Source organism: Schistocerca nitens, chromosome 7, assembly GCF_023898315.1.
Source record: "Schistocerca nitens isolate TAMUIC-IGC-003100 chromosome 7, iqSchNite1.1, whole genome shotgun sequence".
NCBI classification, from domain to species: Eukaryota; Metazoa; Arthropoda; class Insecta; order Orthoptera; family Acrididae; genus Schistocerca; species Schistocerca nitens.
In genome coordinates this window covers 229,696,832-229,714,933 of record NC_064620.1, presented here as the reverse complement: position 1 = coordinate 229,714,933, position 18,102 = coordinate 229,696,832, and the positions used below count along the sequence as shown (strand labels likewise).

General features: G+C 41.3%; 1 protein-coding gene across 7 annotated transcripts in view; it reads right to left on the bottom strand.

Annotated features, from left to right (window-relative positions):
• Nucleotides 1-18,102, bottom strand: part of LOC126194700 (focal adhesion kinase 1) — a 775,803-nt gene that overhangs the window by 85,419 nt on the left and 672,282 nt on the right. For 5 of the 7 annotated variants that reach the window (XM_049932927.1, XM_049932928.1, XM_049932925.1 and 2 more), the window contains 2 exons: nt 15,059-15,138; nt 6,508-6,845 (listed from right to left, as the gene is read on the bottom strand). In XM_049932927.1, coding sequence (XP_049788884.1) covers nt 6,508-6,845; nt 15,059-15,138 — 418 coding nt within the window. The remainder of the gene's footprint in view (nt 1-6,507; nt 6,846-15,058; nt 15,139-18,102) is intronic. The other 2 variants (XM_049932930.1, XM_049932932.1) reach the window with 2 other exon arrangements.

Here is an 18,102-nt window from a genome sequence, read left to right as displayed (position 1 = left end):
AGTTTCGACGCTACTATCATCATCTTCAGCTGTACCTGTGTACATTAGTGAATTACAATAAGCCACTGCATACATTATACATTGCATTACTACTGATATTATGTGTTACAAATTCCTTGACCTTCTGCAGTAGTGAGATTAGATAATGCCTTAATGCTGAAGACAAAATGTATGTAAAACTACAGTTTCACATATAGTCATAGGCAAGAAATATTTATACAGTGATATTATCCAATTCATACAGTATAAGTCAGGAGGAAAGGCAAAGGCTTTGAGGCGTGACAGAATTAGTGATTCTGAACAAAAACTTCATATGGAGATATGCCCTATCCTAAATGCCTTCCGAGATAGAACACATTTAATGTACATTGTCATTTACTTTCTGTCTTATTCAAACATTGTCATTGTTTACAATGTACCGCAGTATTGTAGAGGAAATCAAGACAAACAGTTTCATATGGTTCACTCGTGGTCCATCAAGTCGGGAAACTACCTCAAACTGGCCTAAAAATCCTACCTAAGCTGCAACGCATGCATGTCGTGAGATTTTCAATATTCTTGTGCTCTCCTCACATGGACTACGGGTTCTAGAGAAAAAAATGAATAGGTCCTTTTCTGTAGGAAGTTTAATGAAGTTTAATTTTGTTATGAGATAGATTTTTGCTGGAGGGTGCAGTTTCCGAGTTTTTCCAAGAACAGCTTAGAAATATGATATTAAATGTGCTCTGTCTCAGAAATAATTCAGAATAGGCCACATGTCCATATGAAGTTTTATTTGTTCAGAATCACTAATAACATCATCCATTAATGCATGTGTACGTGACCTTATAATTGAACAGGTTAACATTTTATTCAAAGAGACACAGAAATAAAATAAAATAATGTCTTATGCTTCATAAATGGTTACAGGCTAAACAAAGGGGAACAACATATTTGATTTTAGCTTCTAACCATCTAGCTCAATCAACAGTAATGGAATGTGTGATGTATGAACTAGCTTATTGCAGTTGTTTAGTGAGAACAGGTACATGTAAAGATGGGGCTAATAGCCTAAAAATTAATCATGTTAGAATGAAAAATAAATAAAATAAAGCAAAAAAAATGAAATAAAATAAATGTTGAAGATTATTTAATTGCAGTCTGAGGAAATTTCATCCTTACTTTCAATGGATAGCTGGTCAATTTGTTTGTGAAGGGTACTCAACAGTGAAGTTATCAGTGCTCTTACAAATATTGTATGTGCTTAAAATATTTTAAATGGTAACCATATTGCCATAGAATTGTACTCAAATCCACTTACTGTCTCACAAACATACTCATAATGTACAGAGCACTTTGACATAAGCTTTGTGTCATAAATAAGGCTAACAAATACCACCAAATCTCGTATGCTTGGAACATAATTCTACATTTTTTGTACAGGAGGAATTTAAATGCATCTTGTACATCAGAAACTGATGCATTAAAGAAATATAGAAAATATGACTTTCTTAACTCAGTTTATGAAATACTGATGTGACAGGGAAGACTCTATAAAAGGGAAATTGTCCCCAGAGGCCCCACCGGCGAAATTGTCTGAGGACACCTCCAAACAATGTTGCAGACATTTTCAAACAGCAGCTTGCATAGGGCAGCCTGATGGATAGCTGTCTCCTGCAGGATCAGGTCAAAATGATGTCTCCTTAGCTCACATTGGAAGTGTTCAGAGCTGTCTGAACTTTACAAACCAGGTAAGCCTCTTGTTCATCACATGCTCCAACATATGTGGAGGCTGGCCAGCTGGCCTCGCCCATTCATCCTGTCAGTGAACAGGTGGCCACTCCTTCAGCAGGGCCCAAGCAGGCACACGGGGGCAAAGGCTTGCTGGTTATTGGGAGCTCCAACATTAGGCGGATGATGGAGCCTCTTAGGGCTACTCGGGTAGCAGAGTACTTGTGGCATGCACATGGGGGTTTTTTAGGCTAGGCAGTAGTGCGAGGTGTTCTGATGAACACTCACCAGGCGACGTGCAGGCAGGGAAATCAGGACACACTCAGTGTAAAGACACTTCAGCTATCAAGATATTAGCAGTAAATTTTCAGAGTGTTCGGAATAAAGTTCCTGAATTTACTGCCCTCCAGGAAGCGTGTGGCGCTGAACCCTGAGATAGGAAGTTCTGAAATATTTAGTGAGGGTTGGAACGTGTATCGGAAAGTCAGATTAGACACCGTGGGAGGTGGTGTCTTCATTGCAGTTGACAAAAATATTGTGTCTACTGAGGTCAAAGTAGAGTGTGATTGTGAAGTTATCTGGACACGTTTAACAGGGCTAGGAGAAATAAAATTAATTGTTGGGTGTTATTACCGGCCACCAGATTCCACCGTGACTGTTCTAGAATCATTCAAAGGGAGTATACACACTGTATCGCAGAAGTACCCGGATCATGCTATATTCGTCGGAGGCGACTTCAACATACCTAGTATAGACTGGGATGTCTATGGATTCATTACAGGTGGTACAGACAAGCCGTCGTGTGAATTACTTTTGAACACATTATCCAAAAACTGTCTTGAGCAGCTAAATCGACAGCCAACGCGTAATGGAAATATTTTAGATCTGGTAGCCACGAACAGACCAGATTTCATCGACGGTGTCAGTGTTGAGAGAGGGATTAGTGATCATGATGTTGTCATTACGACTATGGTTACGAAAGTTAAAATGTCGGTCAAGAAGGCTACGAGAGTATTCTTACTAGAAAGAGGAGATATGCAGTTGTTAGCATCCCACTTAGTAAATGAATCGTCTTCATTTACTTCCGGTACAATGGACGTGGAAGAATTATGGGCAAATTTTAAACACATTGTAAATCATGCATTGGAGAAGTATGTGCCAAAAAAGTGGGTTATGGACGGAAAAGACCCACCGTGGTTTAACAGCGCAATTCGGAGAATGCTCAGGAAGCAAAGACAGTTGCATTCACGGTACAAGAAAGATCGGGAGAATGAGGACAGGCAAAAGTTGGTAGAGATTCGTGCTGCTGTAAAAAGAGTGATGCGCGAAAGCATACAAAAACTACCACCGTCATACCTTAGCAAAAGATCTTACTGAAAACCCAAGGAAATTCTGGTCTTACTTAAAATCGGTAAGCGGGTCGAAGGCTTCCATCCAGTCACTCACTGATCAGTCTGGCCTGGCAGCGGAAGACAGCAAAATGAAAGCTGAAATTTTAAATTTAGCATTTGAGAAATCTTTCACGCAGGAGGATCGTACAAACATATCGCCGTTTGAGTCTCGTACAGATTCCCGTATGGAGGACATAGTGATAGACATCTCTGGGGTTGTGAAGCAGCTGAATGGGTTGAAAATAAATAAATTGCCAGGTCCTGATGGGATTCCAATTCGGTTTTACAGTTAGTACTCTACTGCATTGGCTCCTTATTTAGCTTGCATTTATCACGAATCTCTTGCCTAACGTAAAGTCCCAAGCGACTGGAAAAAAGCGCAGGTGACACCTGTGTATAATAAGGGTAGAAGGACGGATCCTCAAAATTACAGACCAATATCCTTAACATCAGTTTGTTGCAGGATTCTCGAACATATTCTCAGTTCGAATATAATGAATTTCCTTGAGACAGAGAAGTTGCTGTCCATGCATCAGCACGGCTTTAGAAAGCATCGCTCCTGCGAAACACAACTCACCCTTTTTTCACATGATATCTTATATTTCGCGGAAAGACCACAAAGATAAGAAAAGAGAGATTGGGCTTGTACAGAGGCATATAGGCAGTCATTTTTCCCTCGTTCTGTTTGGGAGTGGAACAGGGAGAGAAGATGCTAGTTGTGGTACGAGTTACCCTCCACCACGCGCCCTGTGGTGGATTGCGGAGTACGTATGTAGATTTAGATGTAGATCTTTCCCCAAAGGACATTAATGATCTTTCATTGGTTTCAGGGGACTGAAAGGGAGACAGGAGGAGGGAGGGGATTGAGGAAGCCTGCTGTCTCCTAAATGTGATTTAAGAGGGTGAGGAGGATGTCTTCAGCTGCATGTGTGAGGCCTCACAAAATGGTGCAATTGATTCAGTCATGAATAAACGTGTCAGATACAAAAGACTGTTATCTATAGCTCTCTCATATATACGAGACACTTTTATTTTCATAATTATTGTATCAAAAGTCGCAACTGTGCCTCTGAGCAATAGCTCTTTGATAGTAGTCACTCCAGTAAGGAACTCCACTACTGCCTGGTACGGAATAGGAAACATAATGTCGTTCCTGCACCACTCTAGAAGAGTGTTTCATATTGTACAGTACTTACTGTTGCAATTCTATCGTACATAATGAAGTGAAACACTGAATGATCAAACACAGGTTCAAACTGTGAAAGGAAAGACAGACAATCATCAATTATGAAAATCATAAATGGGAAGTGCTCTAAGACTGAAATTTTTACGCATAAATACAAGAGTGATAACACAATGGGTAGTTAGAGATTTCATTATCACCTCAAAAAATACAGTTACATTATTAATTCTTTTGTTCGTTTGCAGGTACAAGTCTGGGATGTACTTCCCTTCCACAACCCTTGTCAATAACAGGTGCAAACTAGATGAAATAGTACATATAAAATGACATGCATCCTCATACGGACACACATTCATTAGTTTTCCCTTTTCAAACATGTTGGAATATTCTTGTATACTTCTAATGTAGCATCAATGGGTGAAACATTTTCCTGGTTTTCTATGATGACTGACATGTATGTTCACTACTTAACCAAAGTCTTTTTCATGTGAAGGTATCTAAGAAGTTCCCTCACACTTAGTCCACATTTCTGCTGAAAACTTGTAAGGTATGTATCAGTATCTTGAATGTGTTGCACAACAAAATGGTAATGTCATATGTTAGTATACACCTAAGACTTTAAGCACTTACACTGGGAGCTCTCAAATCACCAGCAAAATTGCTCTTCTGGTATACTTAAAAAAAATGCTTTTATAAAAGCTTCAGTTCTAACATCCTCAAAATGTAATTGCTTTGCAGCTGACAGTTGTAAGGCTTGAATGATCTGACAAATAGTCATAAGCAAACAAACTGGCCCAGTGTTCATTCACATATTTATGAAAATGCAGTAAACCCCCTTTTACATGGAGATCTTGTGATTCAAACAGCTTATTCCTTTAAAAAAAGTTTTCCTTACATGTGGACCCATGAAGGAGTGAACGAGAATCTTAATTCAAACATTTTTAGGTGGTATATGCAGTCTTCAAGTACAAACTCATCACTTGCTAGAAATTAGAAAACAGCTAAGCATAACAATAAATTAGCCTTAGCAGACAAGACTTGTAAGTTACTTATTGCTGACAAAAAATCGCAGGAAACTTATCCTTTTTTTTTTAATTTTATTAGTTTGTTTCTACCTTCTAGCACAGTATACTGACAAAGTTGTTAAATGGTAAGAGGCCTGCATTTGCTGGCCACATCCTCAAGTGTATCAAAACTTCTAGCGTGTGGGCTGTTGATTCAGTCGTTTTATAAGATGATATCGAATAACTGAAAACCATGAACTTATCAGTGAACACTATCAACTAAAAACTATCATCTACCTACTGAACAAAAAAGTATTGCCACATACATTATTTGCAATTTGCAAAAACAAAAAAAGAAGCTGCAAACTATGACAAGTCATAAATTTAATCAAAAAGGGGTTTTAATTTGTGGTTAAAAACTTGTTGCAGCAACACTGATCCTACGATAGTTTCACTGGGACCAACATAAATGTTAATTTAAAGAAGGGCTTTCTTAAAAGTTGGTCTATGAATACAGAGTTTTACTGTATTACTTCTCCAAAGTACAACCAACAAATCCAGCCTTCATTTCTATTTGAGAAGTTGTGCATTTTTTACAAAATAATAAGTTGTGTTTTATTTCTAGCAAAATAGCTACACTTTTAATACTCATTTACACTACACACAGAGTAGGGTTGGAAAGGAGTGAATGGAAAGATCCTCCATTGATATTGGAGTGAGACTCATCAGTGCTGTGTTCACCAATGTCAATTTTCTGACACCCAAAGTAGCTTTGATTCGATCCAAGGGTGATGTTCAAATCACTCACATGGTAAGAATTACCTAGAAATCATCCTTACTCAAACCTTAATCAGATGCAGAGCTGTCACTGGCTTCCATAGCTTTTGCAACGCTATTTTTTGCTAGAGAAAAGCACTTATCTTAAATGTAATGTTCTGTTTTAATTTAATTTTTACGCAATCATTACTATTCTTACCAATCTCCTGCACAGTTTAATCCACTCACAATAACTATTAGTATTCTGAAAGGCTACAGAATAACAAATAAATCACACACTTTTCCCATGCTGTTAATAGCTTGAATATTGACCAGAACCATCAGTAGATGAGAACAAGACAGGTAGTTTTAGTGACACATACGGATGTCGGGAAAGGAGAGGCTGTTTTCAGGAATCTGCGACTGCACACCACCACAGCCCAGCCCGAGGCAGAGGGCGAACCTGTTCAGAGCTGGGGGAGGGCGGCTCTGCCGGCGCTGGTGCCGGCACTGACTGATCAGCAGGATTATCGGGCACGCCCGAGGGGCCAGCCCCGCAGTTCACAGCGGGCTCAAAGTCTACCGCTAGTGTGTTGAAGACCGAGGCCGGCGTGTTGTACTGCGCCGGCGACAGCCCACGGGTTTCATTCTCGCGCAACAATTGCACCAGCACCTCCGGGTTCTGCGCCACTATGTACGTAGTCGGCCCGGCAGCAGCATTTGCCGATGCGGGATTCGCAGCACCCGGGACGGGAAATCGAGCTGGCTTTGGAGGTGGTGGGTCATCAGATCCGGATGAGCCTGTAATAAACACACATAAATTAAGTAGACTTTTCAGACTGGAATAATAATGCCATACAAAAATGTTCATTAAGGCAAAAACAGTTGTAGCATGACAGATACTTCTCAGTACATACCGTACACAAAAGCTCAATGACTCCAAAATTGAAAACAATGTCTTCATTTGGAGAAAGTACAGGCAGTGTTACAGCGTGTTAAGCAGAATTATGTATTACAACATCTCTGTATGAGTCACTGTGTTCTGTCTATCTTTGACAAAAACAAACACTCTTGTTGATGTGAAAGCAAGTAGCATGTTTTACTCACTTACTTGAAGATACATCAAACATTCTGGTGCTGAGACCCAGGAGGAATCACTTCAGTCGACACACGGAAGAATTTCTGCAAGCTAAATTTCCGACTTTGCTAATACGAAGGAGCAACAACACAATCATAGTCTACATCTCAACCTACATACACATTCTGTAAGCCACCATACAGTGTGTGTGGGAAGAGTACCATGTCATTTCCTTTCCTGTTCCACTCACAGATAGAGCAAGGCCAAAACGACTCCCTATATGCCTCTGTATAACCCCTCATTTCTATTATCTCATCTTTGTGGTTCTTATGCAAAATGTACACTGGTGGCAGTAAAAAACATTCTGTAGTCAGCTTCAAACACCGGTTTTCTAAATTTTCTCAATAATGATCCTCGTAAAGAATGTCACCTTCCCTCCAGGGATTACCATTGGAGTTCCCGAAGCATCTCTGTAATACTTGTTTGTTGTTCGAATCTACTGATAACAAATCTAGCAGTTCGCTTCTGAACTGCTTTGATGTGTTCCTTTAATCCAACTTGGTGCGGATCTCAAACACTCGAGCAGTACTCAAGAATAGGTCACACTAGCTAGCATCCTATAAGCAGGGCATTACTAATGCTATATCCAAACATTAAGAGTTTGTTTTCCCTACTCATCTGCATTAACTTACATTTTTCTCCATTTAGAGCTAGCTGCCATTCATCATACCAATTACAAATTTTTTCTAAGTTATCTTGTATCCTCCTCCCGTCACTCAACTTCAACACCATTCCGATCACCACAGCATCATCAGCAAACAACCACAGATTGCTGCCACCCTACCTGCCATATCATTAATGTACACAGAAACTAACAGCAGTCCTATCACACTTCCTTGAGGCACTCCTGACGATACATTTGTCTCTGATGAACACTTGCCATAGATGACAACATGCTGAGTTCTATTACTTTAAAAGTCTTCGAGCTACTCACATAATTGGGAACCTACTCCATATGCTTGTACCTTCATTAACAGTCTGCATTGGTGCACCATGTCCAATGCTTTCTGGAAATCTAGAAATACAGAATCTGCTTGTTGCCTTACATCCTTAGTTGGCAGCATATCATTTGGGAAAAGGGGAAGCCGAGTTTTGTATGAGCAATGCTTTTTAAATTTGTGAACATAAGCATTTCGGTCTCTAGGAAATTTATTACATTCAAACTCAGAATATGTTCTAAATTCTGCAGCAAACCAATATTCAGGATATTGGTCTGTAATTTTGTGGGTCCATTCTTTTACATTTCTTATATACAGGAGTCACCTGAGCTTTTTTTCCAAAGCTTGGGACTTTGTGCTGGGCTAGAGATTTGCGTTAATGTAAGTTTAGTATGAGTCCAATGATGTAAAGTACTCTTTGTTAAACTGAACTGGGATTACATCCAGACCTAGCGACTTATTTGTTTGCAACTCTCAGTTGTTTCTCTATGCCAGGGATGATTATTACTATGTCATCCAAACAGAATTCTGTGTGACGGTCAAATACTGGTACGTTTGTATGATTCTCCTGCATGAATGATTTCTTAAACGCAAAATTTATAAGTTCGGCTTTCATTTTGCTATCTTCTACCGCTATTATTGAAGTATGATGAGCAACATTATGCACACAGAAAGTGACTGTTTCATACACATTATATAATTCACTTTGATCTGCTTTTTGAGTAAACTTATAAGACCTTGAATTATTGCTGTTAATACTGCTGGGGGACATTTACTGCAGATCGTGCAGTATTGAAGATTAGCATAGCTCATGACTGTTATTACTTTCAGTTGATTTCTACAGTGCTTTTGTCACCAACAGCTGTCGCCTTGGGTTAACTTGCTGCTCCCATGATTTTGTGTTGCATGTGACACTCACTAACTGTTTGTGAGAAGATTGTTAAGTTCTGTCAGTACTTTACACATGCTGACAGAAAAACTACATATTCTGAGAAGACAGTGAACCCAACAGAGATAAAAAATATTACTCGATTTGTCACTGTGATCCAAGAACTCTAGTTTGAGATGCTGCTCGCTGAATTTAGACACTACAAGTCTCATGTGACGGATTTCTTCCTTCAAGGCTATCTCTAGGGCAAACCTAAGATGTTTGCAATGGTATTCTGTAACTCCATCCATTTACAACTATAGAAAGAAAATTCTCTGGGGACAGTAAGGAAACAGGCACAGAATCATTCAGGCACACCTACATTATTTGGAAGTGGTTGTGCCTATGCAGTTCACATCTCCGGTAAACCTCAATTTACATCTGAAATGATAATTAAATAGACACCCTAGCTGCATACAGGCGTTGATGTACTTCATTGGGGACATGTTGAAAATGTGTGCCCCGACTGGGATTCGAACCCGGGATCTCCTGCTTACATGGCAGACGCTCTATCCATCTGAGCCACCGCGGGCACAGAGGATAGTGCGTCTGCAGGGACTTATCCCTTGCACGCTCCCCGTGAGGTCCACATTCCCAACATGTCCACACCACTACATTCGTAGTGCGCCTAATAGATGTTTGCCCATCATACTCATTACTCGTGGCAGATTAATCTACCAAGTCCCGTACGAGTACATCAACGCCTGTATGCAGCTAGGGTGTCTATTTAATTATCATTTCATTTCTAGCAAAGCTGCATGGTCATCCACGGTAACTGTTCTTTCGGGAACAGATACTACCGTCATATATAGTCAATTTACATCCATGAATGACACCAAAGAATGCAGGCATTAAAATTATTGGGGGAAGAAGTCAATGCCCATGACAGCATCTTATTTTTGAAGATATTGCGTTCCTTGCCAGAAATAATCTGCAACCACTGGATAATCTGCATAAAAAGACATAAAGTTTTAAAGTTTGTGTTATTTCTAGTGGAAGAAGTAAACAAAGCGCTCATCCCCCCCCCCCCCCCCAAAAAAAAAAGGTGCACCCATATTCAAATGTATTACCCTCAGCTTCACTCTAGATGCAATAATAGGCAATAATAAGCAGACACCAGAACTGCACTGCTTGTTCTGCACACAACGTAGTCACTGGGCTCACAAGTAATTCCTTGAGAGTGAGGATGCAAGTTCAATCTTTACTAAGGCTCATTTGAAAGAGTTATGCTAACAGTTATGACAGGCAAAATATTAGCTGCTGATGACTTACCATGAGCATAAGGAGGGTGACAGAAAACGAGTGTCTTCTATGAGATGTATGTATTACACTTCACAAAATAGACATCGTTGACAGTCAAGAAATGCTCAAAACAAACCTTTAACTTGCACCATGAGTACCGAATGAAGAATGGTGTGCCATAGTGATCAAAAAGATTCGCACCATCCAGTATCAAAGGCGAACTCCTTGGGAGTTAAAAACTGTGTGCAGAGCATTCAGCTAGGTATCAACTCTTAAAGAATGCATATAGAATCTTACTGGTGTAACTGGGTGATGAGAACTGATGGGATACGATGGCATGTAACCAAATGCAGAACAGTCTGTCGAGGAGCTAATCATGAAACTGGCTATCCTTTATGGCGTAGCTGTAGATAGTGCGATAACATGTTTTATAGGCACAGAAAAAACAAACATCCAGAGGCTGAAATTGTCCAGTGGTTCCAGGTGGTATGAACTGCAATCTCACACACTTTTCAGGAGGGATAGTTTTCTCTAAAGGAGTATAACTTTTACATGCAGACCAGGAATAAAGCAAAAGCAAGTTACTTTGACCAGCTATTGGCCAAAAGTAGTACTCGCACCATAGAAGTTGTTCTCTTATGGCCATTTTCTCACCCTTGGTTGCTGTGTCACTAAATATTCTCTGCTGCCCTTGCAAGATCTTGCACACAAAAAAGAATCATAAGGGCACAGCAGCTCCAACTTCTGACAGCAGAATAAATAACTTTCCAGGCAATTTATCACCCAGATTAACAATCAGCATAATTATATACAAATGCATTAAGGCACTGATGTTAACTATCATGATACAATTCTATTGGTACCTCTAATTCCCAGGGTTACTTACATATGCATTTCGTCTTTAAATCCGGATTGGCTGGAGGTGAAAACAAATTCCTTACTGGATGAAGGGATAAGTTTGTCTGTCTGATCCAAAAATTTTCAGGCAGACTCCGCAGTTTGATGTGCTTTGTCAAGTTGATGCTTTGTGTGAAATTTCATTATCAATTCTATGGCACTGTTTGAAGTTAAGCAACCATCCACTGCTTCCCTAGACATCACTGTAATCTATGTCGCACGCAGTCTGATGTGCATAATGTAAGAGGTCTCTATAATGCACTTCCTATAAGTTCTATCAATCATCCTTGAAATGCGCAAACACCAGTTTTTGTAACAGGTGCATCTTATCCTCCCTTGAAGATCCATATTTCTTCTTACGCACTACACAGTCATGCTGCTGTGTACTTATTTGATATCTGTTCTTCAGTGTTGTTGTGTTTTTTTTTTTTTTACAATGCAGTGGATGATCTTCCACGTATGTAATTATGTTTAGTACCTGCTCCTTGGACAAGAATTGAATTGTCCTTTACTATGTTTCATTGGAAACAGGATTTGTGGCTCCCTGCCCAATGTGGATGATGAACTACTTGGTGCAACACCTGTTGCAATATCACTTTCACTTGTTAAACATGTATCATCATCATTGTACCCCTCATGCACATTGTACGCACAGTCTCGCATATATGGCACCACATTCCAATGACTCATCTTGCAGAAACGCTAATACATCATCTGTCACTTCTTTCTCACTCTGCAAAATTCCTTGGGTTCCTTTCTGGTGAAATATCAACTTCAGCAACTGTTGTCATAGATATATTGCAATGTTTGCTTTGTTTAAGGTTGCCATTTCTCTGCTTTGTATCAACTCCACTAGTGCTGTTGTGAGTTACTTGTCAACTAAACAGTTGAACTATGCTCCGTAGCTCATGCTGTGCTTGCCTCTGGATACCTCCAGTCCCATCCACTGTTGCCATTGGCAGCCAATATTGTCGCTGCATTGTAGACAATATATGGGGCATTGAATTGTGTAAACATCATTGGCCTTTTGTGACCTTATACTCAAGGAGTTCCTTGTCAGGATTGCCAAACTGTTCCAGAGATACAGGAGCATCTCAACATACTGTAATCGTGTAATAAGCCCGAGATGCTAGATTTGCCACTCGTGTGTGCTTGAGGTGTGCTCGCTTGCATATATATGTGTGTGTGTGTGTGTGTGTGTGTGTGTGTGTGTGTGTGTGTGTGTGTGTGTGTGTGTTTTACTAATGAAGACTGTGGCCGATTGTCTTTTAATCGTGCCTGTCTGCAACTTAATGTCCCTTCTTTACGGCAAGTAGCAATCTGTCTTGCCCTACATTATTCTCATTTGCATTGTACCTGAGCTGGTACAGGCCGAGATCAGTCATTTTAAGTGGTTTCCAAACGTGATACTTACTCATTGTATCTTAGGGTTGCTTACTATGTTTTCTGGAGCCAGGCCAGCATCTTCTATGCTGTTCCATAACTTCAGACTACCATTCTTATGGAAAGACACATCATCTGCTCATGAACTGATTACAGTCTTAATGAATCCGTGCTACACACACGCAATTCTCTGATGACAGTTGACAGTGATTATAATGTGTGTGGGGGGGGAGGGGGGGGCAAGCACTGCAAACCAACATTTTTTTTATATGTATAACTCTTGTACTTTCTGTTTAATTAACGCCATCGAAGTATAATTCACTTGTAAAACATCACTTTGCCAATAGACAGTTACAAGCCATTGTCAGAATCATGTATACTGGTCAGAACAATCTCGGGTCACACTAGGTGATATTCATTATGTGTACACTGACTTTGAACACACTAATATGGAATGCAAGATGATATTTAAGCAGATACAAAGCAATATACCGAAAGTAGTATATACACTCCTGGAAATTGAAATAAGAACACCGTGAATTCATTGTCCCAGGAAGGGGAAACTTTATTGACACATTCCTGGGGTCAGATACATTACATGATCACACTGACAGAACCACAGGCACATAGACACAGGCAACAGAGCATGCACAATGTCGGCACTAGTACAGTGTATATCCACCTTTCGCAGCAACGCAGGCTGCTATTCTCCCATGGAGACGATCGTAGAGATGCTGGATGTAGTCCTGTGGAACGGCTTGCCATGCCATTTCCACCTGGCGCCTCAGTTGGACCAGCGTTCGTGCTGGACGTGCAGACCGCGTGAGACGACGCTTCATCCAGTCCCAAACATGCTCAATGGGGGACAGATCCGGAGATCTTGCTGGCCATGGTAGTTGACTTACACCTTCTAGAGCACGTTGGGTGGCACGGGATACATGCGGACGTGCATTGTCCTGTTGGAACAGCAAGTTCCCTTGCCGGTCTAGGAATGGTAGAACGATGGGTTCGATGACGGTTTGGATGTACCGTGCACTATTCAGTGTCCCCTCGACGATCACCAGTGGTGTACGGCCAGTGTAGGAGATCGCTCCCCACACCATGATGCCGGGTGTTGGCCCTGTGTGCCTCGGTCGTATGCAGTCCTGATTGTGGCGCTCACCTGCACGGCGCCAAACACGCATACGACCATCATTGGTACCAAGGCAGAAGCGACTCTCATCGCTGAAGACGACACGTCTCCATTCGTCCCTCCATTCACGCCTGTCGCGGCACCACTGGAGGCGGGCTGCACGATGTTGGGGCGTGAGCGGAAGACGGCCTAACGGTGTGCGGGACTGTAGCCCAGCTTCATGGAGACGGTTGCGAATGGTCCTCGCCGATACCCCAGGAGCAACAGTGTCCCTAATTTGCTGGGAAGTGGCGGTGCGGTCCCCTACGGCACTGCGTAGGATCCTACGGTCTTGGCGTGCATCCGTGCGTCGCTGCGGTCCGGTCCCAGGTCGACGGGCACGTGCACCTTCCGCCGACCACTGGCGACAACATCGATGTACTGTGGAGACCTCACGCCCCACGTGTTGAGCAATTCGGCGGTACGTCCACCCGGCCTCCCGCATGCCCACTATACGCCCTCGCTCAAAGTCCGTTAACTGCACATACGGTTCACGTCCACGCTGTCGCGGCATGCTACCAGTGTTAAAGACTGCGATGGAGCTCCGTATGCCACGGCAAACTGGCTGACACTGACGGCGGCGGTGCAGAAATGCTGCGCAGCTAGCGCCATTCGACGGCCAACACCGCGGTTCCTGGTGTGTCCGCTGTGCCGTGCGTGTGATCATTGCTTGTACAGCCCTCTCGCAGTGTCCGGAGCAAGTATGGTGGGTCTGACACACCGGTGTCAATGTGTTCTTTTTTCCATTTCCAGGAGTGTATAATGCCTGGAGATAGTGGTCATATGTGTGTGTGTGTGTGTGTGTGTGTGTGTGTGTGTGTGTGTGTGTGTGTGTGTGTGTGTGTGTGTCGTGCTTGTGTGAATGTGTGTGTTTTCTATTTCAGAACAAGGACCTTTCCGTCCAAAAGCTTAAATGTTAAGCAGTCCTTTTCTTTGTATCTGTCTATGACTCAATGCCTTCTCTATGTAGTGAGCAGCAATCTGTCCTTTCATATTGTTGTTATTCCATCTTGGACATTCTGAAGTTTGAATAAACAAGGAATGATAAAAATTTAATACATATAAATTTAAAAATCCTATCAGTTCCTTCCAGTATACTGTTCTGTATCTACTTAAATATTGCAGTCAGAAAAACACTTAATAAAACTATTTCTAAGTAACAACCTGATATCTGAAAAGTAAACTGCATACAAACAAAAAACAGCAATGAAAATGGAATAGCAGCAGGAAAATACTGTCTGTTAGTAGAACACTCAATACTGTTTAAGTCTATTGGAAGTCCATTTACACTACAAATTTACTTGAAATATTACTCACCCCATGACATTGCTTGTACCCTGCGGTTTTCTCTCCTCATTGTTTCCTGCTGCTGATTTCGTTCCTCCAACAGGATCTCACTATTGATGAAGAAAAACATAGTGGAGGTAGAGAAAATTTCAGAAGTCTGCACTACAATGTTCATAAATTAACAACATAGGTGACTATAGAAAAGAAAATGTTAAAATCACAAAGCAAGGAAAGCCAACCATTAATTGCCCTTCAAAAGCATAACTTTTGGTACTGCCAATAGAAACAAATACAATACAAAACAATACTCCTTTTCAGACAGGAAAGAGAAACTGGTTGGGGAGTTTGAGAAACTCTGCATGAGGGGGGAGGGGGGGGGGCAGTAACCTGCCACTTTCCTCCAGTCCACCAACATACACCAAATAGTTCCCCTTTCCTCAATGAAGAAAGAAGTCACTGTTCTGAATGCCAGAACCAGTACTTGCTACTTCAATTACTTCCATCAGCAGTAATAGGAGCTGCACCTTATGAAGGCACTGGATTTAGTTACTCAGAAGTTTGTATATTTCTGATATCACATCATTGTTGTTCACAAGGTCTTGTATGTTATCAAAAATGTTACTCAACAACTTTTTCAAAAGGAAATAGAAATACAGTGGCATGGGATGGGGTCAGCAGCTACACAAACCTCTGAGGAACTCTAATTTTACATGTTATAAACAACATGAGCTTTTATTCAGATTACAAGAAATGTAGCAGTTAGAAGAGTAATTCACTCCAAAACCCAATTTATGAGAATCATGTAGTGCAAGACATAAAAACAAATGAAAGCTTGAATGTGACACACAATTTTCAATTACAACATATTTCATAAGTTATCATAAACAGAACACAGACAACTGTAGAAGTATGTATTCTGTGAAGTTAGTTATATGTTCCATTGATCAATCTCATGGTAACTGTTATGATGTGGAATGTGTCAAGTAGCCGGCCGAAGTGGCCGTGCGGTTAAAGGCGCAGCAGCCTGGAACCGCAAGACCGCTACGGTCGCAGGTTCGAATCCTGCCTCGGGCATGGATGTTTGTGATGTCCTTAGGTTAGTTAGGTTTAACTAGTTCTAAGTTCTAGGGGACTAATGACCTCAGCAGTTGAGTCCCATAGTGCTCAGAGCCATTTGAACCATTTGTGTCAAGTAAATAAGGAATGCACACATGAATCAATGTTCTTCTTCTTGTTTATTCTTCTTCTTCTTCTTCTTTTTTTAAAGAAAAAGCTTAAAATTTTTATTACTTATCCCATTCCCTTAAATGACACAAAATGCATATATTTTACCTACAGACTTATTTATTTCTATTCAAGAATTCATCCATGGTATAAGCATTGTCAAGGAGATATGATTTCAATTTATTTTTGAAACTATTACTGCTGTCTATCAGACATTTTAAATGAGAATTTTCCAATTATAATTCTTATACAGGGTGTTACAAAAAGGTACGGTCAAACTTTCAGGAAACATTCCTCACACACAAAGAAAGAAAATATGTTATGTGCACATGTGTCCGGAAATGTTTACTTTCCATGTTAGAGCTCATTTTATTACTTCTCTTCAAATCACATTAATCATGGAATGGAAACACACAGCAACAGAACATACCAGCGTGACTTCAAAAACTTTGTTACAGGAAATGTTCAAAATGTCCTCTGTTAGTGAGGATACATGCATCCACCCTCCATCGCATGGAATCCCTGATGTGCTGATGCAGCCCTGGAGAATGGCGTATTGTATCACAGCCGTCCACAATACGAGCACGAAGAGTCTCTACATTTGGTACCGGGGTTGCGTAGACAAGAGCTTTCAAATGCCCCCATAAATGAAAGTCAAGAGGGTTGAGGTCAGGAGAGCGTGGAGGCCATGGAATTGGTCCGCCTCTACCAATCCATCGGTCACCGAATCTGTTGTTGAGAAGCGTACGAACACTTCCACTGAAATGTGCAGGAGCTCCATCGTGCATGAAACACATGTTGTGTCGTACTTGTAAAGGCACATGTTCTAGCAGCACAGGTAGAGTATCCCATATGAAATCATGATAATGTGCTCCATTGAGCTTAGGTGGAAGAACATGGGGCCCAATCAAGACATCACCAACAATGCCTGCCCAAACGTTCACAGAAAATCTGTGTTGATGACGTGATTGCACAACTGCGTGCGGATTCTCGTCAGCCCACACATGTTGATTGTGAAAATTTACTATTTGATCACGTTGGAATGAAGCCTCATCCGCAAAGAGGACATTTGCACTGAAATGAGGATTGACACATTGTTGGATGAACCATTCGCAGAAGTGTACCCCTGGAGGCCAATCAGCTGCTGATAGTGCCTGCACACGCTGCACGTGGTACGGAAACAACTTGTTCTCCAGTAGCACTCTCCATACAGTGATGTGGTCAACGTTACCTTGTACAGCAGCAACTTCTCTGACGCTGACATTAGGGTTATCGTCAACTGCACGAAGAATTGCCTCGTCCATTGCAGGTGTCCTCGTCGTTCTAGGTCTTCCCCAGTCGCGAGTCATAGGCTGGAATGTTCTGTGCTCCCTAAGACGCCGATCAATTGCTTCGAATGTCTTCCTGTCAGGACACCTTCGTTCTGGAAATCTGTCTCGATACAAACGTACCGCGCCACAGCTGTTGCCCCGTGCTAATCCATACATCAAATGGGCATCTGCCAACTCCGCATTTGTAAACATTGCACTGACTGCAAAACCATGTTCGTGATGAACACTAACCTGTTGATGCTACATACTGATGTGCTTGATGCTAGTACTGTAGAGCAATGAGTCGCATGTCAACACAAGCACCGAAGTCAACATTACCTTCTTTCAATTGGGCCAACTGGCGGTGAATCGACGAAGTACAGTACATACTGACGAAACTAAAATGAGCTCTAACATGGAAATTAAGCGTTTCCGGACACATGTCCACATAACATCTTTTCTTTATTTGTGTGTGAGGAATGTTTCCTGAAAGTTTGGCCGTACCTTTTTGTAACACCCTGTATACACCCAAAAACTCAG